The sequence below is a fragment of the Rhinolophus sinicus genome, chromosome 2 (genome assembly GCF_057876585.1).
Source record: "Rhinolophus sinicus isolate RSI-liver-muscle chromosome 2, RSI-T2T, whole genome shotgun sequence".
Classification (NCBI taxonomy): Eukaryota; Metazoa; Chordata; class Mammalia; order Chiroptera; family Rhinolophidae; genus Rhinolophus; species Rhinolophus sinicus.
Genome location: NC_142502.1, coordinates 107846898 through 107874578, shown reverse-complemented (window position 1 = coordinate 107874578; position 27681 = coordinate 107846898). Strand labels below are relative to the sequence as shown.

Below are 27681 nucleotides of genomic sequence, written 5' to 3'. Positions count from 1 at the left end.
AAAAGTTTCTCAATTTATTTCATGAGATTAATGTAACAGTGATACAAAAGCCAGGCAAAGAAAATTTGAGAAAGGAAAATTGTAAAACGGTTAAACTCATGAACATAGATGCAGGGAAAAAAAAGAACAATAAAAATATTAACAAATGTAAGCCAGAATTGACTAAGTATAAAACAATTTAACCAAGCAGTCTTTATCCTAGAAAAGCAATTCACTATTCATGTTAATTCCTAGTTCTTATTCATAGAATTCACTGCATTAAGAGATTAAGGAGGAAAATCCCTATGACCATCTCAACCAATACAATAAAAACATTTCACAAAGATGTTCATAATAGCAACTGCTTGATTTTAAAAATAGAAATAAAAACATTTGCAAGTCATTCATAATTTTAAAAGTTAGGAATGTATATTATATGAGGTCTGACAATTAAGTTCATGAACTTGCCACCATTCACTTACATTGGCACACTGTACAAATGGCTCAGTAAGGTTTCATAACCTGGTATATCCGTGTCTCACAGCTGTGTTCGTGTCGACGCGTGGCAGTGTCTTGCTGAGTGGCGTTTATTATTATTGTTGTGTGTTTTTGTGTGCCGTCATGAGAATGTCTGAGCTTGAATTAGAGCAATGAACAAACATTAAATTTCTTGTTAAACTTGGCAAGAGTGGAAGTGAAATCAGGGACATGTTAGTCCAAATATATGGGGATAATGCCATGAAGAAAAGGCAGTGTACAAATGGATTAAATGGTTTTCTGAGGGGAGAGAACGTGTCACTGATGAAGAGAGGTCAGGGCAGCCAGTAATGAGCAGGACTGACGAAAATATTGCAAAAATTCGTCAAATTGTGCTTCAAAATCTTCAGCTGACTGTGAGAAGTATAGCAGACCAGTAAACATCGATAAAGAATCAGGAAAATCTGAACTGAAAATGTTGGCATGAGAAAGGTGTGAGCAAAAATGGTCTTGAAGGAGCTCACCGATGAACAAAAGCAAAGGAGAGTCAAAGTTTGCCAAGACCTTTTGGAGAGGCAAGACGAGGTTTTTGACCGTGTTATCACCGGTGATGAAACATGAGTGTACCAATGCGATCCTGAAACAAAGCGTCAAAGTGCACAATGGAAGTCAGCCAATTCTCCACAACCAAAAAACGTTCCGTCAGTTCAAATCAAGAGTCAAAACGATGTTGCTAACCTTTTTTGATATCAGAGGGATTATCACTGTGAATTTGTGCCAACTGGACAGTTAACCAAGTTTATTTGGAAGTGCTGAAAAGGCTGCATGAAAAAGTTAGACGAAAACGACTTGAACTTTTCGCCAACAATTCATGGCTCTTGCATCACAACAATGCACCAGCTCACACGGCACTGTCTGTGAGGGAGTTTTTAGCCAGTAAACAAATAACTGTATTGGAACACACTCCTGTTCACCTGATCTGGCCCCCAATGACTTCTTTCTTTACCCCAAGATAAAGGAAATATTGAAAGGAAGACATTTTGATGACATTCAGGACATCAAGGGTAATATGACCACATCTCTGATGGCCATTCCAGAAAAAGAGTTCCAAAACTGCTTTGAAGGGTGGACTAGGCACTGGAGTGGGTGCACACTTCCCAAGGGGAGTACTTCGAAGGTGACCATAGTGATATTCAGCAATGAGGCATGTAGCACTTTTTCTAGGCTGAGTTCGCGAAGTTAATTGTAAGACCACGTATGTCTTTATTCTCCCATGAAATTTAGCGTTCATTTTTGAAATGGCTTTGTATTTCTCTTCTATATCTTTCCTCCTGTTCCCATTCATAACCTCCTATTATCATCTCTTCTCTGAGTATCTATATTTCTGATATGTGGCCTTCCTTTACTGCTAAAAAGCTACACAAAGTTTTATTTTTCAATTCATGCTGGAATTTTGGGCTACAATTTCCATCTGCTTTTGGCAATATACTTGTGGTGTATTGTCATCTGTTGGTAAATTGTGTTACTGTTTTTCACCTTTTTTCTCATAGTTAATTGAAAAGAAGCTTTGGTCATTTCTTTTTGTTACTCATATTTAAATGAGCTAGATTTTTCTGAACTATTAGCAGGAGGACCTTGTGGAGGGCGGGGAGAGGGCCCAGAATGGCTTTCCAGACTTACAAGTTCAAGGGTTCCTCCTGTTTTGCCATAGCAAAATATTATTTCCTTTAAATTTGGCACCTCAGTGTAGCCACTACCTCCTTTCCTCTGAGAACCTCTTCCAGTTAAGCAAGTGTCTACCGGCAAACTTAAGCTTCTCTATTTCACAGGAGGCCTCAGGAGGCCCTCTCCACAGTGCACCTAAGTGATGCACTTAATACTAGAAGAATTTTCCTGGTACTTTCTGAGACCTCTGGGTCCCTTTGGACACTTTAAAACAGTCTTGCTTCACCTTTACCAGCATTGAATCTGTTCAGTCAGCCCTGGCCTCAGCTTTGCCCTCTCAGGGTGAGGTCTTGGAAGGAACTTTTGCTATCTGCATCCTGTCACTGGGACCGTCCCTCCCTTCCAGCTCTTCCCTGAGGCACTGCTGGGGACTGCCTTCTTGGCTGGGAATTTGGTCCCAAATACACAAAAGATGGAGTTTGTAGGTATTCTGTGTCTTCTAGCTTCACTGAAAATGTAGTGTGTGTGTGTGTGTGTGTGTGTGTGTGTGTGTGTGTGTGTTTCCAATCTCTCTTTATTGCTCCATAAGGTTTCCAGGAGAAAGGGGGAAACTTTAGAAATAAACTGCTGTCATGTTCCCCGCAAAGCCCTACTTTGAGAATTTTTAGAAACAAAAGGCTTTTGGCAAAGACAACATGAGTGAGTGGGTTATGGCTCCACGGAGCTGCATGGTGTAGGCTCCGAATCCTGACGTGTTTTCCCACCTTGCCTCACGGGGAGCCTCTGGTTTAGCAGGCCACGAGTCTGGTGCATACACCAGGATGCCCTTTTGTTCATTTTCAGTAAGAAACAGCTGCAGAGGTCTGTTTCTTCCGAGCCCCTCCCTCCCTACATACACACCTACTGTGTGCACTGCCTCAGTCAGGGTCCCAAAAGGAAAAGCACCCTCTCGTCAGGCTAATAGAGGAGACAGTTTATTTACGAAGGTGTGAGGGGGTGTATGGGAACCTCCAGGATACTGCCAGCCCAGGCCCCAGGGATGAGGGGAGGCACAACAGGGGTTCTTACTCATTTTGTGCCACGGACCTCTTTGGCATTCTAATAAAACAAAGATATATGCATATAACAAAGTAAACCAATTATATTGAATTCCAGTTATCAAAATATCAGTAAAAGTTTGCAATAGACTAAATCACGTACTTTTTTTTATTACCACATTAAGTAAAAGACAAGATATTTAAAATACAGGCAAGTTGAAGTTTGGGCTGGGGCCCAAAACTGTGCATTTCTAATGTTTCCGTGTGATGCTGGCAGAAGGACCATTCTCTGAGAACCACTGTTTAAGGAGATTTTGCATATGTCTGCTCAGATCTAGATTTTGCAGCCTGTCAGTGTTTTCAATTTTCCTTATTTCCAAGTTCTCAGTGGATTCCTTGCTGTAGCCCCCACATTGCACCCTTGCAGCTCTCAACCCAGAGGCCCCACTCCCCTTTAGCCCTGACTGCTGTCAGCTAGCCCTCTCTGTGGTCCAGGGAGCCTGGCCCCTGAGTTTGGGTGGGAGGTGTCTTTGTGTATGTCTGCTCCTCACAGGTTTTCCCCACATCTGTGTTTAGGCTGTTTCCTTCTCCACCCAATTGCCCTGCTAGATACTCTTTACTCTTTACTTTTGTCTCATGGTCAGAGCAGCTGTCACTTTATCCCAGGAAGTTTTTCTGGGCATCGAAGCTCAAGCTCGCCATGGTAATCTGCCAAGTCATCCGGGATGGACGACCACTCTGGAAGGCAATCTCAGTCTGAATAAAAGCCAGAGTTTTCCCAATGGCCCTACACAATCTGGCCTCATCTCCTGCCTCTGTTTCCCCTCACACACCTGGCTCCAGCTACAGTGGCCTCCCTACTGCTTCACAAATACTCCAGATACCCAGACATGTTCTCACCTCAGGACCTTTGCACTTGCTGTTCCCTCTGCCAACAATGCTCTTCTCCCATATATCCACATGGCTTATTCCCTCACCTCCTTGAAATCTTTGCTCAAATATTACTTTCTCAGTGAAGCCTCCCAGACTACTCTATTTAAAACTACAGTCCAGGGGTGGCTGGATGACTTAGCTGATTAGAGTGTGAGCTCTCAACAACAAGGTTGCCAGTTCAATTCCCACATGGGATGGTGGGCTGTGCCCTCTGCAACTAAAGATTGAAAACGGCGACTAGGCTTGGAGCTGAGCTGCGCCCTCCACAACTAGATTGAAGGACAACAACTTGGAGCTGATGGGCCCTGGAGAAACACACTGCTCTCCAATATTCCCCAATAAATTTTTTTTAAAAAAGGGGTGGGGTGAGGGGAGGATGCAGAGGGTAAAGAGAGTCAAAGACATGGTGACGGAAGATTAGACTTTGGGTGGTTAGCACACAATGGAGTACACAGATGTTGTATTATAAAGTTGTACACCTGAAGCTTATACAATGTTATTAACCAATGTCACCCCAATAAATGTAATTAAAATTTAAAAAAAAAAAACAACAACTGCAGTCCACCACAGCACTTCCTGCCCCCTTCCTTACTTTGTTTTTCTCCATAGGCACCTACCACCTTTAGTATACTTGTTTATTTATTTTTATTTTATTTTTTAAGTTATTTATTTTTTGGGGGGAATAGTGTGTTTCTCCAGGGCCCATCAGCTCCAAGTCGTTGTCCTTCAGGGCGCAGCCCACCATCCCATGCGGGAACCGAACGAGCAACCTTGTTGTTGAGAGCCCCGCTCCAACCAACTGAGCCATCTGGCTGCCCTACTTCTTTATTTTTATTGTCTCTCTTCCCCAATTAGCCTGTCCCTGAGAACAAGAGTTGACATTTGTTTGGTTCACTGGGCTTAGAAACACCTGGCATATAGTAAGTATTCAGGAAATAGTTGTTGAATTAATGAATAAAGAAATGAATTCATATATATATAAAATTACGGGATGTGGAGTACAGCATAGGGAAATAGATAGTCAATGGAAGTGTAGCAGATACATGTGACATCACAGGGAGGGGGGTAGACTCCGGGGTTATCACTATGTGAGGGGTGTAAATGTATAACTATTATATTGTTTTATACACCCGAAACTAATAAAATAAAATAAATAAAAAAATGAATTCTCCCCACCAGGCACTGAGACCATCGGGAATGCAGGCTTGCAGCTTTTTCTGCAAGGGAAGAGGCAGCTGCAATAAAGGGAAGTCAAGAAGTCAAAGTCCCCTCCAGCATCTTCCCCCCCTGCATGGGTCAGGGAGAGGGCAGTGAGAAGTGAAAACTTACAGCTGCAGAAGGGGAAACAGGCTGAGGAGAGAGGAGAAGAAAAGGTGTCTCCATCAATTCTGGAGCAGAATGGGTGGAGCTCTGGGCAGGGAGTTTGGACAAAAGGGTCTCAGTGAGGGGGATGCACTACCCTCCCCTCCCCCAGGAGTGACTAGATAGCAAAAAGGATGAAATGTTTGCCTAGGGAGGGCATTTATCAGGGCTACTCACCTGTGCTGTTGAGCCCACAGTGACCAGCAGCCATGCACGTGCACGTGAGCACACGTCCAATGTTGGCCTCACCCCGGCTCTGTGTCCATAAATGCTCTCTCTCAGCATCGCTTTCAGTTCCTCCAAAGAATCTATTTAAATTCTCGAGTTCCTGAGCTCTCCAGATTTTACTAAAGGTTTCAAAGGGGATAAGATGAGGGGGTTACATTGCACATCCTAAAGCAAACAAACTAAAATGCTTTCAATAGACGTTTCCATGTTTCCAAGTGCCTCTCTGGGGCTGCCGAGCTGGGAATGAAGTTTCTCTCCCTTTCCAGCCCTGCACCCATCTTGCTACCCTCCTGGACTTCACATTCTTTTCCCATCCACAGCACAGAAAAATCCAGCCAGCCCTTCCTCGGCTCCCTAGCCCAACCTGCATGCCCCAATTCATGAAACCTGACAGAATGCAAGGCCTTAGAGTTACCTGAACCTCTGGACCTGTTCAAAGATCATTTGTTCCTGAGAATAAAGGCCCCTGGGGTCTTCCTGCCCTTCCCCTACACCTCCAGTGGCTTATCAAAATATTTCTTTCATGCATACACAGGGCTCTCCATGAGAGGAATTGGGGAGCACATCATTTTTCTTATTTCCATTCTACACTCAGCTCCCCCTTCCTCCTGGGGTGCCGGTGTCAGCAGAAGCTGATGGGGAAGTGAGGCCTGGGAGTAGAGGAGGAGGTAATGAGGGTAAAGGGGAAGTTTGGGAGGGAGGCGTCCTGGGAGGCTGTGGGAGAGGAGAGCAGCAGACAGAGACACAGCCAGCTTGGCCCTCTCCACCTGCACCTCCACCAGCACCTGCTGAGCCATGAGCCAAACCCGGGATTTACAGGGTAGGGAAGGTGGAGTAGGCAGAGGCCTGGAAGGGGGACAAGAAGAGACAGACCTGAGCCAGGGGCTAGGAGGGCAGAACCGTGACGGCCCTGGGCTGGTGTGGGGGTGAGGAGAGGAAGGGGTGTGAGGACACACTACCTTTGTGCCCCCGCAGGAGGAAAAGCCTTTGGGCTGCTGAAGGCCCAGCAGGAAGAGAGACTAGATGAAACGAACAAGGTAAAAGGAAAAAGTAAGGGGGCAGGGCAGGGGGGACGGGCCCTGGCCCTGGAGGACCTACCCGGGTTCTGGCTTTTCCCCCACAGCAATTCCTGGAAGATCCCAAATACAGCAGTGATGAGGACCTGCCCTCCAAACTGGATGCCTTCAAGAGTGAGGGGAAAACTGTAGGGGTGGATGGGAGGTGATGAGGAGGGTTTCCCCAAGAACAGACAGGGGGCCGCAGAGACACAAAGTCTACTTCTGTGATGGGAAGAAGGAAGGCTGTCTCTGTTGCCCCTCTGGTTGTAGTCCCTTTCCCTGGCCAGCCCCTTTCAGCACCCCCTCTAGTTCAGGACCCCTTAACAGAACCCCACAACTGCCCAACCCCCACTTCCTCTGCCTGTCCCACCTCCTCCTTCCACACCTTCTCCCCCAAACCTAGCATTCAGTAGCAACCCCTCTCTCAATGCCCCGCCTTGCCCCTCTAGCCAGAGCTTACCCGGCCTGCTTTCTCTCCTCCCCCAGAGAAATACATGGAGTTTGACCTGAATGGAGATGGAGATATTGGTGAGAAAGGTGACCTGGGGGAGTGTGCAGACCTAGAAAGGGGGAGGTCTCTCCTACACTGCTCCATCATGATGCTTTGGGAAAGGGCCCAGCTCCCAGTGTAGGAGGAAGGGAGTGGGAATGGGGAAGTGGAGGGGGCAGAGAAAGAGAGGGAGAGGGAGAGGCTCCCCTGTTCTCATCCCACCCTCTACTTCCAGACATTATGTCCCTGAAGCGAATGCTGGAGAAACTTGGGGTCCCCAAAACCCACCTGGAGCTAAAGAAATTAATCAGAGAAGTTTCCAGTGGCTCTGGGGAGACTTTCAGCTACTCTGACTTTCTCAGGATGATGTTGGGCAAGAGATCTGCTATTCTAAAAATGTGAGGTCCACTTCCAACCTCCCCTATACTTACCTGTTTTCTCCCCACTTCCACCCCCCGTCCCCGGGCTCACCTTCTACACATTACTCAGCATCCATTTCTTCCATCCTTTGAGAGGCCCTTCCAAGTTCCTATCCCCATCCATGGTTCTGGTCCCCACAGCCCCCAGCTCTCCCACCCCTGCCCTTCCTCCTCCTCCTCCCACCTTTGCAACCTCCATTCTGTTCCAGACTTTCATAGCAGCCTAAAGTTTATTCTCTTGAAAGGACTGTTCCCTGATTCCTGTGTCTCTTCCCATCTCAACCAGGATCCTGATGTACGAGGAGAAAGCGAGGGAGCAGGAGAAGCCAACAGGTCCTCCAGCCAAGAAAGCTATTTCTGAGTTGCCCTGATCTGTGGTGGGGGAAACGTGGTGGGATTGAAGGGGCTTCTAATGGTCCCAACACGAAAAAAGAAGACAAAATTGTGAGCCAGAATCAAACTAAAATAAATTATCCTCCTCCTCCAGATGAAGTCAGTTTGCTCTCTGTTTGGGGAAAATTTTTCCCTGGGTTTGAATTATTATTATGGTGGTTTTTTTTTAAAGAATCTTTGAGGGAAGGGTAGCAAGGATTTGCCCAGATGAGCAATCCATCACCAATGTGTAGTGTGTCTACTACAGCAGATGGGTTTGTACACCAAGGGGGATTCCAGATGTATAAGATAGTCTTGGCCTCAAGGAAGTTAGGTGGAACGAAAAGACATGTACAGACAAAACAAAAAAAAAAAAAAATCACCCAGGCCCACAGTGAAGAGAACCAACATTCTCCATCATCATAAGCTTTGTGGGATTTTTGGGGGGAGGTAGGGGAAGGGGAACAGGACTTTTATTGGGGAACAGTGTACTTCCAGGATTTTTTTTCCAAGTCAAGTTGTTGTCCTTTCAGTCTTAGTTGTGGAGGGCGCAGCTCAGCTCCAGGTCCAGTTGCCATTGCTAGTTGCAGGGGGCGCAGCCCACCCTTGCAGGAGTCGAACCGGCAACCTTGTGGTTGAGAGGATACATTCCAACCAACTGAGCCATCCGGGAGCTCAGTGGCAGCTCAGCTCAAGGTACCGTGTTCAATCTTAGTTGCAGGGGGCAGAGCCCACCATCCCTTGTGGGAGTCAAGGAGTCAAACCGGCAACCTTGTGGTTGAGAGCCCACTGGCCCATGTGGGAATCGAACCAGCAGCCTTTGGAGTTAGGAGCACGGAGCTCCAACCGCCTGAGCCACTGGGCCGGGGCCGGTCCCCATCATAAGCTTTGTGATCTTAGCAAATCACTCAGTCTCTCTGAGTTTTTCATCTGAAAATGAAGATAATATGATCCACTCTGCAGTGCCTGACTGCATAAGCCCTCAATAATGTTTAAAATTTGAATGGATGGATGGATGAAAGAATTGGTGTTATTGGATGGAGTAAAGGATTCACAACACTATAAAGCCTGATAATTTAAGTGTTAAATGAGTCACTGAGGTCCTTTTGGAGACAAGCTACAAAAACTGAGTCTATCTAATGAAGGGAAAAGGGGCTTAGATTAAGAGGATACTGAGGGCAGATGCTGGGGATACAGGATCTCTGGATGGCAGAAAGGGTTTAAATAGCCAACCTGGGGGAAGGCAGGAACCTAAGAGCTCCCAGGCCTTCAGTGAGAGACTATTCCTGGACCTCTGCTCCAAGGAGTCCAGATGCATTAACTAGCAACCCCCAGTCACTGGCCACTATTTCAGATTTCCTGACTTCCTGGAAAGAGAGAGAATCCAATTGGCCCAGCTTGTTTCATGTGCTGAGAACAGACCAGGTCACTGAGGCCACTCATGTTGGGCCTGCCCAATGGTGAAGCCAGGCTGGTATCCTAAAGAGTGCTACAGTGACTGTACAGAACCTCAGATGAGGATGAGATCATTGAGTTGAATAAAATATCTGAATATAACAAAATTAATACTTAACCTCTATTGAGCACCTACTGTATACTGGACACCATTCTAAATGCTTTACTTGTATTAATTAATTCATTTAATCTTCACAACAACCCTGGTGACACCAGAAGGGAAGAAAGGATCTGGGGATCTTAGGGGCTGGCCTGGTGGGGCAGGCGGCTGGAGTTCCGTGCTTCTAACACCGAAGGCTGCCGGTTTCCCACATGGGCCAGTGGGCTCTCAACCACAAGGTTGCCAGTTGGATTCCTCAACTCCTGCATGGGATGGTGGGCTCCGCCCCCTGCAAATAACAACAGCAACTGGACCTGGAGCTGAGCTGCGCCCTCCACAACTAAGATTGAAAGGACAACAACTTAACTTGGAAAAAGTCCTGGAAGTACCCACTGTTCTCCAATAAAGTCCTGTCCCCCTTCCCCAATAAAATCTTAAAAAAAAAAAAAAAAAGAGAGAGAAAGAAAGGATCTGGGGATCTTAAATAATTTGTTCATTCAGAATAAATAAATTGGGTTATATTCACACAGTAGGCTATTATTATAATACAGCAATGAGAATGAACAAACTATAACCACATACAACAATGTGGATGAAATTCATTAATATAATGTTGAGCAGAAGAAGACAGACAAAAAGAGCCCTTACTGTACAATTCCATTTGCATAAAGTTCAAAAACTGGTAAAATTAATATATGTTGTTAGACATTAGGATAGTAATTAGCCTTGGGGAAGGCTCAGAAGAGGCTAACTGAGCAGAGGAAAAAGGGAACAGAAAGGCCCTGAGGTGAGACATGCCTGAGGTAGGTAGAGAGGGTAATGAAATCAGAGACATAAAAGGGTGTCAACTCATCTAGGATCTCATAGGTCACTATAAAAACTTTGGCCTTTATTCTGAGAGAAATGGAGAGGTATTGCAGGGTTGTGAGTAAAGGATTCCTTTGAGGCCTACTTTGAAAAAAACGCCCACTCTGGCTGCATTGTAGAGAATATAATAGAGTGTAGGAGCAGGCGTAGACTCAGGAAGACCAGTTAGGAGACTGTTGCGGTAACCCAGATGAGAGATGAGGATGGTTCAGATCAAGGTGGATGGATGGATCAAGCAGTGGAAGTGAAGAGGTTTGATTCTAGATATTTTCTCAAGATAGTGCCTATCTGAAAGTGGGGAGTGAGATAAAAGGAGCTGATGAGGATTCCATAGTGTTTTACTTTACTGGAATTTTTAAATTGCCATCAGCCGAGAAGGTGAACACCGGCTGTGAGTAGAGCTGGTTTTGAGGAGCTGAGGATCAACTGTTCGGTTTCGGACATACTGAATTTGAAATGATCTATTAGACGCCCAAGAGGAGATGTCAAGTACATAAATGTGTATACAAATCTGGAGTCTGAGCGTTCTTTGCTGAAGATATGCATTTGGGAGTCATCAGCACATAAATGCTATTTCAAACCATGAGACTGATGTGTTTGACACACCCAGTTTAGGTAAAGGGTAGGGGTGAAGGCTTGACTGGAGTGGGTTTAAGAAAGAATGAGAGGAGATAATAAACTGGAGACAGTGAGTATGAATAGCTGTTCCAAGAAATTTTGCTGTGGTAGCTGTCCAGGAAGAGGGGACAAGAGAATCATTTTGAAAGTTTGAGAACTGAAGTCATCTCAACTATCTTAATGAGCCTCAGGGTAGTATTTTTATCTGATTCTTGCTACTTTTTCTGCTCTCTTATTTCCATAACAGATAGGCAGTCCCTTAATTCAGCCACACCAGCCTAGGCCCAGCTCTCCAAACCCATGCCTCCACTCATCAGTTCACTGAGCCAGAGCTATGCACCTTCTCCTCAAACCTAGCTAAATTCTAACTAGTTCTTCATATCTCCCACTAAGAGTTATGTTTTTCTAGACACATTTCTGAACCTGCCCAGGCGCGGTCTGATTTTATCCCCCTACTTCTACAATATTCTGTGCCTATCTCCGGTACCTTCAAAACATAACTGTTGAGTAAATGTCTAATACATTGTTTTGTACACCTGAGACTAACAAAAAAACATAATTGTTGAATGATTTGCTGAAAGGGTAGTAGGTCTGACTGGAGCAGAGTAATAAATAGGAGAGTAATAGAGGAACAAAGGACGGGAAAGTGCTGCATTTCATAGAGTGAAACCCATTGTGAAGAGAATACAAATTGCCAATATAAGATATACAGGTTATAAAATTAAATGTCTGTCTTGTCATTGGTTGCCAATATTTTGATGAATAGGTCATTCCTAGCCTATCTTTGTTCAAATGATTTGCATATATTATGCAAATAAATAGAACTGCCTGAAGAATGCCCATGCTGCGTGATATCGATGATACACTTCCTTGGACCCTTCGATTGGCCTGTCTAGTCACCTCATTTGCATGACGGGATTTAATAAATTAAAGGTCCCGCCCCTCTGGTGCTTTCACTTCTCGCGAAAGGACGCGTGAGTTGGGGCTCTTCCCAGGTTACGTAAGCTCCGCCTTCCGGCAGCTAATCCCTTCCGCCCGGTCCCCTCACTGTCTCCTCGGCTAAAGCACTACGGGGCCTGCATCGTTTCCTTCCACTTTCGGCGTCTCTACGTCTCTCCGCTCCCATCTTTCCACGAACGCACGACATACGCTCCACCTCTTTCTCCACCCCAGCACAAATTCTACGCCCCAACCGCCGGGCCGACTAGCGCCATATTCCCGCCCCCTCTATACGTCCCAACGGCCAACGCCGGGTTCCCGCCTCTTCAGCCAATCGGCGTCCTAGCGCGCCTGTAAATCCCTGCTCTTTATGCAAATAACCTATGCCAGCTCCTCACGCCCTGCTTTTTTTTTAAAATAACTACAGCCCTGGAAGTAAGGGGGGATAGAGTAGAAAGTGCCCCGCCCTTTATGCAAATTAAGGGGCGTGTCTAGGCGCGGAGGGAGGCGGGAGGTGGGGGGCACTCCCGGGGGCGGCGGTTGCCCGGATGGGCCGTTAGTCGGAGCCCAGCCGCGGAGTGAGCGAGGGAGACGGGAAGAGCCGAACCCGGCGCCATCCGCCGCCATCCGCCCCCGCCCCACCGCCATCCCACCCGGGGAGGCCCTGGGCCCCGGCCCCGGACCCCCGCGCACCCGGCCAGGTGAGTCTGGACGAGACGAGTGCTCACGCCCTTTTCCAGCACGGGAGCAGTGGTGGCGGTGGCAGCGGCGGCGGTGGCGGGCCGGGGGGAGGAGAAGCTGCCATTAGCCGCCGCCATTTTGTCCTCCTACAGCCGGGGCCTGCCCTGCCCCTCCCCCTCCGATACCACCTTCTTGGGACCCGCACCTCCAGCCCCTCTCTAAGTCTATATAGCCTGCTCCTTCCCATCTACCTTCATGGCTTCATGCGGCGACCCCCTCTCCTGGGCCCGTAACTCCCCTCCTTCCGCGGCGCTCCTGGCATCTCCCCTCAATCTGTGGGCCCCCTTCGCCGCCGCCGCTCTGGGTGGGCCGCGCCCGACGGTCCTCTCGTAGAGTCTCCTTTCCTCCATATTGGACTCCCTCCCATCATCTAGCGCTAGGGTACCCCCCTCTTAACGCCCCTTTTGCGTCGAGTCACTCCCACTCTGGGACCCAGCTTTTATCCCGCATATTTGCTTTCTGTGTTCCTCAGTCTCCCCTCTCCTTTTTCATTTTTCCTATTCTTCATCCCCTTTTTCCTACTCCAAGCTCCCTTTTCTTCCTGGGTTTCTTGACATTACCACCTTAACTTTGCATCCTTTTTCTACCATTTCTGCTTACGTGTAGTATTTCCCACTTGCTTTCCTTTTAATTCTTTTATTAGTCTTATTCTCTTCACGACTTTTCGGTACCCTTTTCCTTCTTATATTTATTTTCAAAAATTAGTTTCCTTAAACGTCGGCAAAGCAGCCCCCATCCTCTCATCTGCCCTGTCTTAAAGTTCTTCTCGATTTTACTTTTCATCCTGACCCTGTCTGGATTTCCTACCACTTCCATCTCCTTCTTTTACACCATTCCCACCTGGTCACTTCCACAGTGACTGACTGTGGAGTTTGGCCTGCTTGGGGAGCAAGGGGTATTAGGGAAAGAAGTGACTGCTGGTGGACTTTCTTAGTGAGGGTAAGAAAATGAAGTTGGTTTTGGCCTTGGCCCCGTGCTTACAGGGTGCTCCTGCGTTAGCTCCATAACGCTTTTTTCCCCCCTCACATCTGCATAGGATGAATCCACCAGCATTGCCTTTGGAGACAAGATTTTTTCCCCTAAGAACTGGGATGGGGCCATGTAGGAAATGATGGGGTATTCTAAATTCTTGGGGTTCTATAGTTGGGAGTGGGTAGCACCCCAGTTCCATGAGATATTCTCTGACACCAGTCCCCAGTCTGGCTGAGCAAGCTCATAAAATCCTTAAACTCCCAGCATACCTTCCTGAAACCTCCCCCAGATGGGAGTGAGGCTGCTGGGAATGGAACCTGGGGCACAGTTAGGGAGCTGTGTCTAATAAGTCAGGCATCTAAAGCTCTGTTCCGTGCACGATGGAGCTGTATACCTCTTTCTGGTTTTCTCTGGGGCCTGGACTTGCCCTGTTTTATTATGGGTCTCTGAAATGATTTTGTTGGAAGAGATGGTTGCTCGTGGGGATAACGGAAGAGGCTGCTCTCCTTTACAGGCTGGCCCAAAGGGGAGAGTATTTATGCTAGAAGGATACTAGATTTTTTATTTGGTGTCTGGGTGAAAAAGGGGACATGGTATTGGGGCTCTGTGGGAGCTGAGTAGATCGTGGCTGCTTACAGGGACTGTGGGGAGTTTGAAGAGGCTAGAGGAAAAGACACCAGAAGGCCGCATATCTGGGCCCCTAATGAGAATGAAAGGGGGTGTCTGAGCTTCTGTTGGGAGTCTGTAAAGAGAGCAGAAACTGATACACTTGGTGTTTGGCCCACAGGCTCCGGCACGTTTTGGGGGAGGTGCCTGTAGGACCCAACGTACTCAATGAGCTTCCAGCGCAATGTCCGATCGCTCGGGGCCGACTGCCAAGGGGAAGGATGGAAAGAAGTATTCCTCGCTCAACCTGTTTGATACGTATAAGGGCAAGTCCTTAGAGATCCAGAAACCCGCCGGTGAGGGTCCTGCAAAGATGCTCCTTATTACTGGAGGCCGGGCATGAATGGGGCATGTGTTTTAGAGGTCTTTGAAGGGAAATGGCAACAATACAGATTATCAAAAATGTAGAGGAACACTAGAGACTCCCCAACTTTATCCTGGGTCCCGTAGGGGGCATGGAGCTTTGGGTTACCCTCCTACAAAGGCGTGTCTGTAGTGCCCTGACTTTGGACACGTAAGAATTGGAGGCACAGAAATGTGGACTTGGAGAAGTCTGGAGCCAGCTTGCTCCCTGCAGGCTCCAGACCAACCGTCCCACACAGAAGCATCGGATGTAATGCCGCTCAGCCTTCCTGATAGGAATTCCAGGATTGCTGAGGGCAAAGGAAGGGATGGTTCTAAGAGAAGTTGGGTAGTAAGACACTGAGGATGTCTAAATGGGGCCTACGACAGGATGCTGTCAGATCTCCCATGTGAGGCGTTTTTCACCCTCTCCACCTTTTTCCAGTTGCCCCTCGCCATGGCCTGCAGAGTCTTGGGAAAGTTGCCATTGCCCGGCGTATGCCACCCCCAGCCAACCTTCCAAGCCTGAAAGCCGAGAACAAAGGCAATGACCCCAACGTCTCACTAGTGCCGAAAGACGGAACAGGATGGGCAAGCAAACAGGAGCAGTCCGACCCCAAGAGGTAGAGAGAGGCTTGGGGTACTTAGAGTGATGAGTATTTTAACTGTGAACTTCAGGATGAATTGGGATGGTCTAGCCCAGCCACAGAGCCAGAGACAGAGAGAAGCTCCTCTCCTTCCTATTCCAGGATTCCTGTTAGATGGCTAAGAAATGGTACCTTTCGCTTTCTGTCAGATGGGAAGAAAGCATAAAGAAACAGATGACAGCCTATGCAGGGTGACGCGGTTGTAGTAGTTTGTACTAATGTTTGTAACCAGTAGTAAATAGGCTTGGGTGCTGTTCCTATTCTCCAGTTGTAGACGTAGGGGAGGCATCTCAGGCTCTGGATAACCTTCCCGCCCTTCCATCCCCTCAGTTCCGATGCCTCAACCGCTCAGCCGCCGGAATCGCAGCCACTGCCGGCTTCACAGACGCCTGCCTCGAACCAGCCGAAACGACCCCCAACAGCCCCCGAGGTAGCTGCAGAACTCGTTGTTATTGAAGGGATGGGAGCAAGAATGGCTTGTAGCTCCCCACCTACGTCACCATTTGTTACCTCTGCTTCCGTAGAACACTCCTTCGGTTCCAAGCGGGGTAAAGTCCTGGGCACAGGCCAGCGTCACCCATGGAGCACATGGAGATGGTGAGTACAGGCCTCTGGGCACGGTGGTAGACTGGAGCCGCACTATGCCTTCTCCGAAGTGTTCTCTGTCCTTTTGGCTAAATTTGGGGGGCCCATATTCAGTTTCTTGGGGCACAGCAGGTTTGTCTCAGCCTTTATGTGAGAGTGAGGAGGGTGTCCCAGAACTGAGCTTGTTCCTTGGGGAATGGGCACCTGACGCATAGGGGTGAGTTTGAAGGCAGGAACCTGGTGATCGGGTACTAACAGAACCTGGCTCTTTCGTGGTGCATCCTAAACAAACATACTTCTATCTCCTGCTCTGCTCCGCAACCCCAACAGGTGGAAGGGCATCAAGCCTACTGTCACGATTCTCTCGAGAGGAATTTCCGACCCTGCAGGCGGCTGGCGACCAGGACAAAGCTGCCAAGGAAAGGGAGTCTGCCGAACAGTCGTCTGGGCCCGGACCAAGCCTCCGCCCCCAAAGTGAGTGGCCACCGTTTGGGAGTGGGTGGGTGGGTGGGTGAGTAGTTACCTTTTGACCAGGACGTTACCTTACTCCATCTCAGAGCTAAGTGCTGGCTTTTTCACCTTCCTCCCCATCGTTTTCAGCTACGTTCACACTCTGCCTTTTCCAAAATACAGATTCTACAACTTGGAGGGACGGAGGTGGGCGTGGCCCTGATGAGCTGGAGGGCCCAGACTCCAAACTTCATCATGGCCATGACCCCCGGGGGGGACTGCAGCCTTCGGGCCCACCCCAGTTCCCTCCCTACCGAGGAATGATGCCGCCCTTCGTGAGTTTGGATGTCTTATTTTGGAGTGGTTGCACTGGAAGCTGGATAGTTAGGAATTAGGACTTAGTCTTGGAGGGGATAGCTGGAAAGCAGAGGCCTTTGACATAGAGTGAAGGTGGGGAGAATGATAGATTTAGGGAGCTGGCAGGCTATTTGACTGTGCCTCTGAGCAGCTACTATTGGGCCCTTTTGCAGATGTATCCCCCATATCTCCCGTTCCCTCCGCCCTATGGACCCCAGGGGCCTTACCGATACCCCACTCCTGATGGGCCCAGGTAAGTGATCCCAGGTCTGGGTTTGTGGTTGTGGATGGGGGAAGCCTACTGGAGAAGGAAGGGTTTTCCAGCCAGGAGGCTCAGTCTTGTATGTGGTTGTACGCCATGCCATCTTTTACCCCCTCTTCCATTTGCTTCTTCACACACAGCCGTTTTCCCCGTGTGGTAGGCCCCCGGGGCTCTGGGCCGCCAATGCGCCTTGTAGAACCTGTGGGTCGGCCTTCCATTCTTAAAGAGGATAATCTCAAAGAGTTTGACCAGTTGGACCAGGAGAATGATGATGGTTGGGCAGGTAAGTGGTTATTTAGGATGAGGCATTTTAATCTTAAAGGCAAAATCTGATGAGGAAAAAATGGGTGTGAGAGAAAAACAGACATTGAAGGGTAGGGGAGATACATGGAGGAAATCCAAGTGCTGGTAACGAACTGACAGGTGTGAGAGTGACAAGACTCCAGTGGATCAGACTTCAGAGGGAGGGGTGGCATTGGTAGTGCATTTCGTCACATAGCTCCTGACCACTTCCTGTGTCCCAGAAGATAACGGGAGACTGGAAAGCAGAATGATTGGATTATTTGCTCTTCACGTTTCCCCTCAGGGGCCCATGAGGAGGTGGACTATACTGAGAAGCTCAAGTTCAGCGACGAGGAAGATGCACGCGACTCAGATGAGGAGGGGGCAGAGGCCCAGTGAGTGAGGGCTCTGGGGGGCGGGGGCTCAGCCTTGTGGTGGTGCACTTTTATGCTTTTAAAGGAGCTGGGTTGCAGCTGATTTTTCATTCCATTGTTGGTCTGCTCACAGCAAGGAGTCCCAATCAGCTGCTGGTGAGGAACGGTCCCCTGAAACAGATGGCAAAAAGGGCAACTCCACTGGCAGCGAACCGCCTCCACCCAAGACGGCCTGGGCAGAGACCTCGCGGCCTCCAGAGACAGAGATGGGGCCTCCTGCCCCAAAGCCGCCCCCACCCCCACCTCACCGGGGCCCCTCCGGGAACTGGGGCCCACCTGGGGACTACCCAGTGAGTGTCTACAATGAGGGTTTGAGGGGGCCCGTTGTGGGTGGTAGTGCCAGCTGAGTAGTTGAAGGAGCAGTAATAGAGGGAGCGGGAGGGAGGGCTGAAAATGGGCTGTGGGATGTGGAGAGCTTTGGAGCATCTCTGACAAGGTTTGGAAGATCCTTGGTGTTAGGGGAGTTCAGGTGAAGAGAGAAATTGGGATGCTAGCAAGGAAGAACAAGGAGGCCTGGGTGTTTGGGTCTCTGAAAGGAGAGAGGAAGCAGACGAGAATGATGAGTTTGTCCCTACCCAGAGGGACCATCAACCCAAGGCCCCCCGCTCGTCCTTGCAGCAGTAGCTAGAGACAGTTGATCAGTCTGAAAGAGATCGCAAGAAACGTAATGACTGACACCTCTGGCCCTGCTGGGTCTGCCCATTGATAGGATCGTGGGGGCCCGCCCTGTAAGCCCCCAGCACCCGAAGATGAGGATGAGGCATGGCGGCAGCGGCGAAAGCAGTCTTCATCTGAGATCTCCCTGGCCGTGGAGAGGGCCCGGCGAAGGCGAGAGGAGGAGGAGCGCCGCATGCAGGAGGAGCGCCGGGCAGCCTGTGCCGAGAAGCTTAAGCGACTTGATGAGAAGTTTGGGGCACCTGACAAGCGGCTCAAAGCAGAGCCTGCTGTCTTGCCTGCTGCCCCTCCCGCCCCAGCTCCACCGCCCGCAGTCCCCAAAGAACTCCCCGCACCTCCAGCTGCTTCACCAGCACCAGCCCCAACACCAGAAAAAGAACCGGAAGAGCCAGCACAGGCTCCTTCTGCCCAGTCCACCCCCAACCCAGGTGTGGCTCCATCTCCCGCCCTAGTGAGTGGTGGTGGCAGCACCAGTAGCACCAGCAGTGGCAGCTTTGAAGCCAGCCCAGGTATGGAGGTGGGGAGAGGTACTACCAGCTGTCACGTCTCTTTTCTCCTTGGGTCGGGTAGGTGGGAAGGATGGGAGGAAATGCAGTAGACGGCAGTTGTTTTGGTTTCTCGGACTATCGTGTTTCCCTGAAAATAAGACATAGCTGGACCATCAGCTCTAATGGGTCTTTTGGAGCGAAAGTTAACGTAAGACCCAGCATTTATATGTTATATTATACTCAGTCTTATAGTAAAATAAAACCAGGTCTTATGTTAATTTTTGCTCCAAAAGGTGCATTAGAGTTGATGGTCTGGCTAGGTCTTATTTTCGGGAAAACGCGATATCAGTATGAGGAGGAGTTTTATTACCAGAGTTCCTTAATGAGTCGTGACCTAAAACTACTTTTCTGTAGCTTTGTGTAGAGCGAGACTAAAAAAAGTATCCTGTTTTGATGGTTTCATGGGATGTTAATGCCACCATCATTGGCTTCATGTGTTTTAAGTGGGAGGGATTTATCTTTAGGGAGGAGCTAGAGGTGAGAGCTGAATTACTGGGGTATTCATTGGAGTATCTGTGGTGGGCTAATCCACTCTGACTGTTGTCTTTTCATCCATGCAGTGGAACCGCAGCCGCCCTCAAAAGACGGTCCTGAACCACCAGAAGAGGTTCCTTCTGCCACACCCCCGGCTCCAAAGGTGGAATCCAAGGGTGATGGAGTTGGTCCCACCCGGCAGCCCCCCACCCAGAGCTTGGGCTACCCCAAATACCAGAAGTCATTGCCACCTCGTTTCCAGCGGCAGCAGCAGGTAAGATTGAGTTACTTGCTCTCTTAAGGCCCGCTTCTCTCCCTGGCTCCAACGTTCACCCTGTCTGTAGTCTCTTCTGGGTCTCTCTACCAGTCACGTCTCCGTCTTGTCTGGTTGTATGTTACATTTGTGTGTTAACTTTTTTTTGCCAGTTCCTTTTTTTGTCTGAGGGTGGGGAGCTTTGATACTTCTCTTGTGCTTCCCCAGGAGCAGCTCTTGAAGCAGCAGCAACAGCAGTGGCAGCAACATCAACAGGGCTCCACCCCCCCTGCCCCAGTGCCCCCATCACCACCACAGCCTGTGACCATGGGGGCTGTGCCAGCTCCACAGGCTCCGCCCCCTAAGGCCCTATACCCAGGTGCTCTGGGCCGGCCCCCACCCATGCCCCCAATGAACTTTGATCCCCGCTGGATGATGATTCCTCCTTATGTAGACCCCCGGCTCCTCCAAGGCCGGCCCCCTCTGGACTTCTACCCTCCTGGTGTGCATCCTTCTGGTAAGGATTCAAAAGGGGTGGGGAGCCTCTCAGTCCTGGGGAGTGGTTGTCACTCAACATCTTGCTGTGGGATAAGGGGCCACCATTGGGGGGGGGGGGTTCTTAGCACTGCTAAGATGGCTCTTTGTTGCAAGGACTTAGGGAAGAAATAAACAGTGGTCCTTCATTGGCCAGGATTTACTTGGATTGATTCAGTTATAGGGAAGCTGAGTGGAGAGCAGGCCAGGCCCAAACTCCCTGGGAATGAGAGATGGGAGGAGCTGGTGTTGACTGACAGAGTTAGACTGGGGAGATGCTCTGGGCTGGAAAGCCTGGCACATGAAAAAGGGTTACCTTTCTCATGTCCTTTGTTTCCTGGAGGCCTAGTTCCCCGGGAGCGCTCAGACAGTGGGGGCTCAAGTTCAGAGCCGTTCGAGCGCCATGCACCCCCACTCCTACGGGATCGGGGCACCCCACCAGTGGATCCAAAGTTGGCCTGGGTAGGAGATGTCTTCACCAGCACATCCGCCGACCCCCGCCCACTTACCTCACCCCTGCGCCAGGCTGCTGATGAAGATGACAAGGGGATGAGGTAAGTGCGTAGAGAAATGCTGAATTCCTCATGAAAGGGTCTAGGCTAGGAGAGAAGGTACTATGGGTTATTGGTGAGGGGATGGGGATAAACATGAAAGGAGTGTCTAGGTCATAATAAAGTGTTCTCTTTCCCCGCCTAGTTCCAGTTTCTCTCTTGAGATGCTCATTTCCATTCTTTTCTGTCTCCGTCTTCAGGAGCGAGACCCCTCCAGTACCTCCCCCACCACCCTATCTGGCCAGTTATCCCAGCTTTCCTGAGAATGGAGCCCCTGGGCCCCCAATCTCTCGCTTCCCTTTGGAGGAGCCAGCTCCCCCAGGGTCCCGTCAACTCCCCTGGCCCCCAGGCAATGAGGAGGCAGCCAAGATACAAGCTCCACCGCTCAAGAAGGAGACCCCCAAGGAGGAGACTCCACAGATAACAGGGCCAGAAACTGGCCGGAAGCCTGCCCGCGGAGTTGGAGGCCAAGGCCCCCCACCGCCTCGCAGAGAGAGCCGCACCGAGACCCGCTGGGGCCCTCGCCCAGGCAGCAGTCGTCGTGGAATCCCTCCAGAGGAGCCGGGGGCCCCTCCTCGTCGAGCTGGGCCTATAAAGAAACCCCCACCACCTACAAAAGTCGAAGAGCTGCCTGCCAAGCCCCTGGAACAGGGGGATGAAACCCCTAAGGTCCCAAAGCCAGACCCACTCAAGACAGCAAAGGGGAAGTTAGGGGGCCCCAAGGAGACGCCACCCAGTGGGAATCTTTCTCCTGCCCCAAGGCTTCGGAGGGACTATTCCTATGAAAGAGTGGGTCCTACCTCTTGCCGGGGTCGGGGCCGGGGCGAGTATTTTGCCAGAGGGAGAGGTTTTCGGGGGACCTATGGGGGACGGGGACGGGGAGCCCGAAGCCGAGAGTTCCGCAGTTACCGAGAATTTCGTGGAGATGATGGGCGTGGAGGTGGGACCGGGGGTCCAAACCATCCCCCTGCTTCTCGAGGGCGCACTGCCAGTGAGACACGAAGTGAGGGTTCTGAGTACGAAGAAATCCCCAAGCGGCGCCGGCAGCGGGGCTCAGAAACAGGCAGTGAGACCCATGAGAGTGACCTGGCCCCCTCAGACAAAGAGGCACCCCCACCCAAGGAAGGAGTGCTCCCCCAGGTCCCTCTTGCTCCCCCACCATCAGGAGTCCCTCCTTCACCAGCCCCAGCCCGATTTTCCACTGCCCGAGGTGGGCGGGTCTTTACTCCTAGGGGGGTGCCTTCACGCAGGGGCCGAGGGGGAGGGCGGCCCCCCCCACCCATGTGCCCAGGCTGGAACCCTCCAGCCAAGTCTCTGGCTCCCAAGAAACCTCCAGCAGGCCCTTTGCCCAGTAAGGAGCCTTTGAAAGAGAAGCTGCTCCCAGGGCCTCTGTCCCCCATGGCCCCAGGAGGCGGCGGCGCAGGCAGCCACCTCGGCATGGGAGTGGAAGACGGTGAGCGGCCGCGCAGGAGGCGACACGGAAGGGCGCAGCAGCAGGACAAACCGCCCCGGTTTCGGAGGCTGAAACAGGAGCGGGAGAACGCTGCCAGAGGGGCTGAGGGCAAGCTCTCTGCCGTGGCCCTTCCGGCCTCCACCCCTGGGCCCGAGGAGGCCCTCTCAGCAGTGGCAGTGCCCCTGCCACCTCGCCGGGCAGCTGCCAAGTCCCCTGATCTGTCGAACCAGAATTCAGACCAAGCCAACGAGGAATGGGAGACTGCGTCAGAGAGCAGCGACTTTGCCAGTGAGCGCCGGGGAGACAAGGAGGCTCCCCCACCAGCTCTGCTGACCCCCAAAGTGGTGGGAACTCCTGGGGGCGGTGGCGGACCAAACATTGCAACCATGTCCCGTGGAGATCTGAGCCAGAGAGCCAAGGATTGGAGCAAGCGGAGCTTCTCGAGTCAGCGGCCAGGCATGGAACGGCAGAACCGGCGCCCTGGCCCAGGCAGCAAAGCTGGCAGCAGTGGAGGAGGTGGTGGCGGTCCTGGAGGGCGGAGCGGCCCCGGCCGAGGGGACAAGAGGAGCTGGCCCTCTCCCAAGAACCGGAGGTAGGGGGAAAACCTGAGGGAGAGGTGGGGGTGGGTGCTGTGAATTGGCGACCCTGCGGGCGCTGGGATCTCTACACCGAGGTAAAGGGCTGGGATGCAGCTGATGGACGTAAACGCCCACCTGCCCTCTGGTCCTGTACACAGTCCCTTAGCAATGCTCGGCCACACCTGGATTGGTTTGCACAGGACCAGGAGGGGTCGTGCTGCAGCTTGCAGGGAAGGAGTGAGCTTCAGGAGTACTGGAGCTGCTGCTCTGTTCCCCGCAGCCGCCTTCCGGAGGAGCGCCCCCCGGGCCTCCCTCTGCCTCCCCCGCCCCCCAGTAGTTCTGCTGTCTTCCGCCTGGACCAAGTGATCCACAGCAACCCTGCTGGCATCCAACAGGCTCTGGCCCAGCTCAGCAGCCGCCAAGGGAGTACAGCTGCGCCAGGGGGGCACCCAAGGCCCAAGCCGGGGCCTGCCCAAACCCCTCGAGGCCCCTCTCCTCGGCCCCCAACCCGCTACGACCCTCAGAGGGCCAGCACCAGCGGCATTGGCGTCAATTCAGGTAAGGGGCTAAGGGTGGGATCATACATCCCCAGAGGTCAGGTGCTCGAGGGGAAAGCGTGGCCTGGGGGCCCCGGTGCTGGGTGTCTGCCCTGAGGGGGTGGAAGGATTGGGAGGTGAGGCAAGAAGGAGCTAGGGGCAGCGACGCAGCGAGGCTGATGGTGACGGATTTCCCCTCTTCCCCAGACCTCCACTTCGAGGAGCCAGGGCCGATGGTGAGGGGGGTGGGCAGGACTCCCCGGGATTCTGCCGGGGTTAATCCCTTCCCCCAAAAACGGCGGGAGCGGCCTCCCAGAAAACCGGAGCTGCTGCCAGAGGTGAGAGGCCCTTGAGGTTGTGCTTCACCGCTCAGTTCTGAGGGTCCTTTCATGTTTTCTCCACTCTTTCCTGTTCATGTTACCACATTGTGACCCCACATTCTGGGTTAGTCACTGCATGTGTATATGTCTCGTTGCCCCACACCCCACACTTCACTGTCCCAGTCTCATTCCCCACTTCTAGCTCATTAAGCTTCTGCCTTTGCGCCTTTCTCATTTTTAGGAATCTGTGCCACCTTCTCATAGCTCTGGATTCTTGGGCCCCAAGCCCGAGGGCCCAGGCCCTCAGGGAGAGTCCAGAGATGCAGGGGCCGAGGCCCTGTCCCCTCACATCTGGAATCGTTTACATACTGGTGAGCTGAGCAGAAGGGGACTGTTAGAGCTGGGCAGGCCCCACAGCTGTCCTCACACCCTCTGTTCTGTCGCTGCGCTTCCAGCCACTAGCCGAAAGACTTACCCGCCTGGCCCCGTGGAGCCCTGGATGGAACCCCTGAGTCCTTTTGAGGACGTGGCTGGCACAGAGGTGAGCGAGGAAGGGAGTGTCTGAGCTTGGATGTTACTGAGCCCTGGCCATACTTCACCTGTTCTGGGTTGGGTCTGGGGCTGTGCCCTGACATAGTTGTCTCCTTTCTTCCGTTTGTCTGTCTGTGTACATCAGTCAGGTCATTGGGGTGCTTCTACCCTATTTAACTAACTCCTTCTCCACTCCTCTCAGATGAGTCAGTCTGACAGTGGGGTGGACCTGAGTGGGGATTCTCAGGTGTCGTCAGGTCCCTGCAGCCAGCGAAGTTCCCCTGATGGAGGACTCAAGGGGGCAGCAGAGGGGCCCCCCAAGCGACCTGGAGGCCCCTCACCCCTGAATGCTGTTCCTGGTGAGGGTCCACCTGGCTCTGAACCCTCTGAACCTCCTAGGAGACGGCCACTTGCCCCCCCTGATGGGGACAGGAAGGTAAGAGGAGCGTTTCGGGGAGTCTGACTATAGTTCTCCTGTCGTCTCTCCTTCTGCCTGTGCGTGTGCTGGGGATTCCCAGATTTGGGCTTCTGTTTCCTTCCCCCAACCTCACTGTACTGTGCCCCCACCCAGGAGCTGCCCCGGGAGCAGCCTCTGCCCCCTGGTCCCATTGGCACAGAACGATTGCAGCGTACAGACCGAGGCCCAGAGCCTGGCTCCCTGAGGCCATCCCATCGAGCTGGCCCCCCAGTCCAGTTTGGCACCAGTGACAAGGTCTGCATGGGCCGGATGGAGAGAAGGGGAGGGCTGGAGGTGGGACATGGAGGACACGTGCCTGAATCGTGGGACAATCTCCCTCCTGATAACAGGACTCAGATTTGCGCCTGGTAGTAGGAGACAGTTTAAAAGCAGAGAAGGAGCTGACAGCGTCAGTCACTGAGGTAAGTGGGAGTGAGGTTGGGTGGACACATCTCAGATTTCCGGAAGCATGACTGAGTGACCTGGGCACCCAGGGCGCACAGATACCGTCTCCACGGGGCCTCTCCTTCCCAGGCCAGCCCCATATCCCGAGAGTGGGAGCTGCTCCCCAGCGCTGCTGCCTCTGCCTCTGCTGAGCCGCAGCCACAGCCCCGGAACCTGGCTCCTGGGCACTGCGGCCCAGAGCCCAGCTCCTCCGGCCAGCGCTTGTACCCTGAGGTCTTCTATGGCAGCCCCGGGCCTCCCAGTTCTCAGGTAGGGCCTCCTTCCTATCCCATGACACCGTTCTGCCTGCTGGCCTTTACAGGAAAGCCTTCCCGTTGCTATCATTTTAACACATACTGTCATGTCATTTTTCTCCTTGCTTTTACTGTATTCGGAGGGGTGGGTGAGCTTTCGTTGACCAGAAAAACTGGAGCTTTTCTGGCTTTGCTGTCCTGCAGGTCTCAGGGGGAGCCGTAGACTCTCAGTTACATCCTAACCATGGAGGCTTCCGCCCTGGAACACCCTCACTGCACCCTTACAGGTGAGGCTAGGAGCCTGTGGATCTCAGAAGGAAATGGAGCCACGTTTTGGGGGGAATGGGAAGAGAAAGACATTTCTAGGGTACCAGAGGCTAGTGGGCTTAGGGCATTGCTCGGACGAAAGGAGTGAGTGACTCTGGCTTCCTGACGTCTCTCCTCCCTCTTGCCCCAATTTCTTTTCAGGTCACAGCCCCTGTACCTCCCCGCAGGCCCAGCACCCCCCTCAGCACTACTCTCGGGGGTAGCTGTCAAGGGCCAGTTTCTGGATTTCTCAGCACTGCAAGCAGCAGAGCTGGGGAAGTTGCCGGCCGGAGGAGTTCTCTACCCTCCACCCTCCTTCCTCTACTCTCCCGCCTTCTGTCCCAGCCCTCTGCCCGAGCCGCCCTTGCTTCAGGTAAGAGGTGGGCAGGTGCTGGGCTTAGGGAGCTAGGGGTGGGGGAGAACACTTTTGGGGGGAGTTGACATATTTGTCCCCAATAGGTGCGCCAAGACCTGCCATCCCCCTCAGATTTTTATTCTCCTCTGCAGCCTGGTGGCCAGAGTGGCTTCCTCCCCTCAGGGGCCCCTGCCCAGCAGGTACTTTTTATCTTCCCACTTCCCATCATTCTCTCTCTCTGTCCAACCTCTGGCTTTTTAAATTTGTTTTGACTCTTGCCCATGTTCGGACATTCCTTCCTGCCCCCAGCAGACACTCAACATTTCTTGTTACAGATGCTCCTGCCCATGGTGGACCCACAACTGCCTGTGGTGAACTTGGGCTCCCTGCCGCCAGCGCCGCCGCCTGCCCCACCCCCCCTCTCTCTGCTACCTGTGGGCCCTGCTCTGCAGCCCCCCAGTCTGGCTGTGCGGCCCCCCCCTGCTCCTGCTACTCGGGTGCTGCCTTCACCTGCCAGGCCATTCCCCCCTAGCTTGGGGCGAGCAGAGGTAAGGACCAGGAACTGGAGTGCTAAGGTGGGGCTGCGTCGCCTCAGAGACGGAAGGCTCATGGAGTTTCTTCCTTCAGCTGCACCCAGTAGAACTAAAGCCGTTCCAGGATTATCGAAAACTGAGCAGCAACCTTGGGGGACCCGGGTCATCACGAACTCCCCCAGCTGGAAGGCAAGAGAGGGGAATGGGGCTTCAGACTGCCCAGCTCCAAGGCCTTTCTTTGGGGACCAGGGGGAAGGTCTTCAGCTCACTTTAGACACCCTTCCTTCTCTAGGTCTTTCTCTGGCCTCAATTCCCGACTCAAGGCCCCACCCTCCACCTACCGCGGTGTCTTCCGCACCCAGCGCATCGACCTTTACCAGCAGGTGAAGGAGAAACCCACGTCCCCAAGTCTGAATTCTGGCGTCACCACCCAAGTCTGTCTATTCCTGACCTCACAGTGTGACTTACTCTTCCCCATGTGACTGCCCCACCAGGCCTCCCCACCAGATGCTCTGCGCTGGATGCCGAGGCCTTGGGAGCGGACAGGGCCACCTTCTCGAGAAGGACCTTCCCGACGGGCAGAAGAGCCTGGGTCCCGAGGGGATAAGGAGCCTGGGTTGCCCCCACCCCGCTGAGGGAGTCCCCTCATCGTCCCCACTTCCCCAGGGCTTGTATATAGATTATAAATATATAAGGGGGAAAGGGGTGGGTGGGGAAGGGTTGTAGGGCTGGGGCCTTGCTTCCCCTTCCCCCTCCCCTGGTCCCCTATCCCTGGGGCTGTTTGTTAAAAAAGAATAATAAAAGAATTAAAAAAATATTTCCAGAATGATTTTGGGGGCAGGTTGCTTGTTTGCAATCTTGTAAAGTAACCTGTAGAAGGGGTTCTTCAGGGAACTGATCTTTCGTAAAAACTACCTCAAAACAACCATTTGTTGTATCTTCAATTTCTGTAGGCCAGGAATTAGAGCTGGGCTCTGCTGGGCAAATCGTGTGCCGGCAGTGAGGTCAGTTGGTTACCAGTCAACAGCTGACAGCTGGGCAGGTCCCATAGAGCTCCCACCGTGTGTCTGGGGCCGTGGTGGGACGTCTGGAATTGTCAGTGTCTCTGTGGCCTCTCCAGCAGGATGTTCTCAGAATCGTGA

At 51.9% G+C, this 27681-nt stretch overlaps 2 protein-coding genes, 1 long non-coding RNA gene and 1 other non-coding gene across 6 annotated transcripts; 3 read left to right on the top strand and 1 right to left on the bottom strand.

The window, feature by feature from the left end:
- Position 1: 1 nt before the first annotated feature.
- LOC148758884 (uncharacterized) lies at positions 2-13412 on the bottom strand. Its single transcript, XR_016020370.1, has 3 exons — positions 12932-13412; positions 5631-5800; positions 2-1093 (listed from the first exon to the last, which is right to left on the bottom strand). It is a non-coding gene; the product is annotated as an uncharacterized LOC148758884 (long non-coding RNA).
- Positions 6183-8134, top strand: AIF1 (allograft inflammatory factor 1). Of its 2 annotated transcripts, none has more exons than XM_019715516.3 (6): positions 6183-6501; positions 6657-6718; positions 6805-6871; positions 7226-7276; positions 7465-7627; positions 7935-8134. In XM_019715516.3, the coding sequence occupies exons 1-6, from the start codon at positions 6477-6479 to the stop codon at positions 8017-8019; spliced, it is 453 nt and encodes a 150-aa protein (XP_019571075.1). In that variant the 5' UTR covers positions 6183-6476; the 3' UTR covers positions 8020-8134. The 2 variants fall into 2 exon arrangements, with proteins under 2 accessions (XP_019571075.1, XP_019571076.1); XM_019715517.3 differs by having other exon boundaries at positions 6345-6501; positions 7226-7267.
- Positions 12445-27356, top strand: PRRC2A (proline rich coiled-coil 2A). 2 transcript variants are annotated; one of them, XM_019715534.3, is made up of 31 exons: positions 12445-12700; positions 14500-14674; positions 15166-15343; positions 15698-15797; positions 15892-15964; positions 16283-16426; positions 16586-16737; positions 16933-17012; positions 17162-17304; positions 17608-17698; positions 17811-18027; positions 18447-18921; positions 19521-19708; positions 19916-20204; positions 20565-20775; positions 20973-22817; positions 23084-23361; positions 23547-23677; positions 23901-24030; positions 24115-24200; positions 24393-24626; positions 24762-24902; positions 24998-25069; positions 25182-25361; positions 25550-25632; positions 25814-26024; positions 26159-26206; positions 26342-26554; positions 26634-26728; positions 26832-26922; positions 27034-27356. In XM_019715534.3, exons 2-31 carry the CDS (start codon positions 14563-14565, stop codon positions 27172-27174), a joined length of 6432 nt encoding a protein of 2143 aa, XP_019571093.3. In that variant the 5' UTR covers positions 12445-12700; positions 14500-14562; the 3' UTR covers positions 27175-27356. The 2 variants fall into 2 exon arrangements, with proteins under 2 accessions (XP_019571093.3, XP_019571092.3); XM_019715533.3 differs by having other exon boundaries at positions 12449-12700; positions 26111-26206.
- Positions 14850-14980, top strand: LOC141571980 (small nucleolar RNA SNORA38). Its single transcript, XR_012497014.1, has one exon. It is a non-coding gene; the product is annotated as a small nucleolar RNA SNORA38 (small nucleolar RNA).
- Positions 27357-27681: the final 325 nt, after the last annotated feature.

What these genes read in the sequence shown, in the direction of transcription:
- AIF1 (XM_019715516.3), top strand. Translation starts at nt 6,477, where the DNA reads ATGAGCCAAACCCGGGATTTACAGG. An exon ending in CCAAACCCGGGATTTACAGG is followed by an intron (nt 6,502 to 6,656) that starts GTAGGGAAGGTG and finishes GTGCCCCCGCAG; the next exon opens with GAGGAAAAGCCTTTGGGCTG. An exon ending in GACTAGATGAAACGAACAAG is followed by an intron (nt 6,719 to 6,804) that starts GTAAAAGGAAAA and finishes TTTCCCCCACAG; the next exon opens with CAATTCCTGGAAGATCCCAA.
- PRRC2A (XM_019715533.3), top strand. Translation starts at nt 14,563, where the DNA reads ATGTCCGATCGCTCGGGGCCGACTGCCAAGGGGAAGGATGGAAAGAAG. An exon ending in GAAGATGACAAGGGGATGAG is followed by an intron (nt 20,776 to 20,972) that starts GTAAGTGCGTAG and finishes CTCCGTCTTCAG; the next exon opens with GAGCGAGACCCCTCCAGTAC. An exon ending in AGTTTGGCACCAGTGACAAG is followed by an intron (nt 24,903 to 24,997) that starts GTCTGCATGGGC and finishes TCCTGATAACAG; the next exon opens with GACTCAGATTTGCGCCTGGT.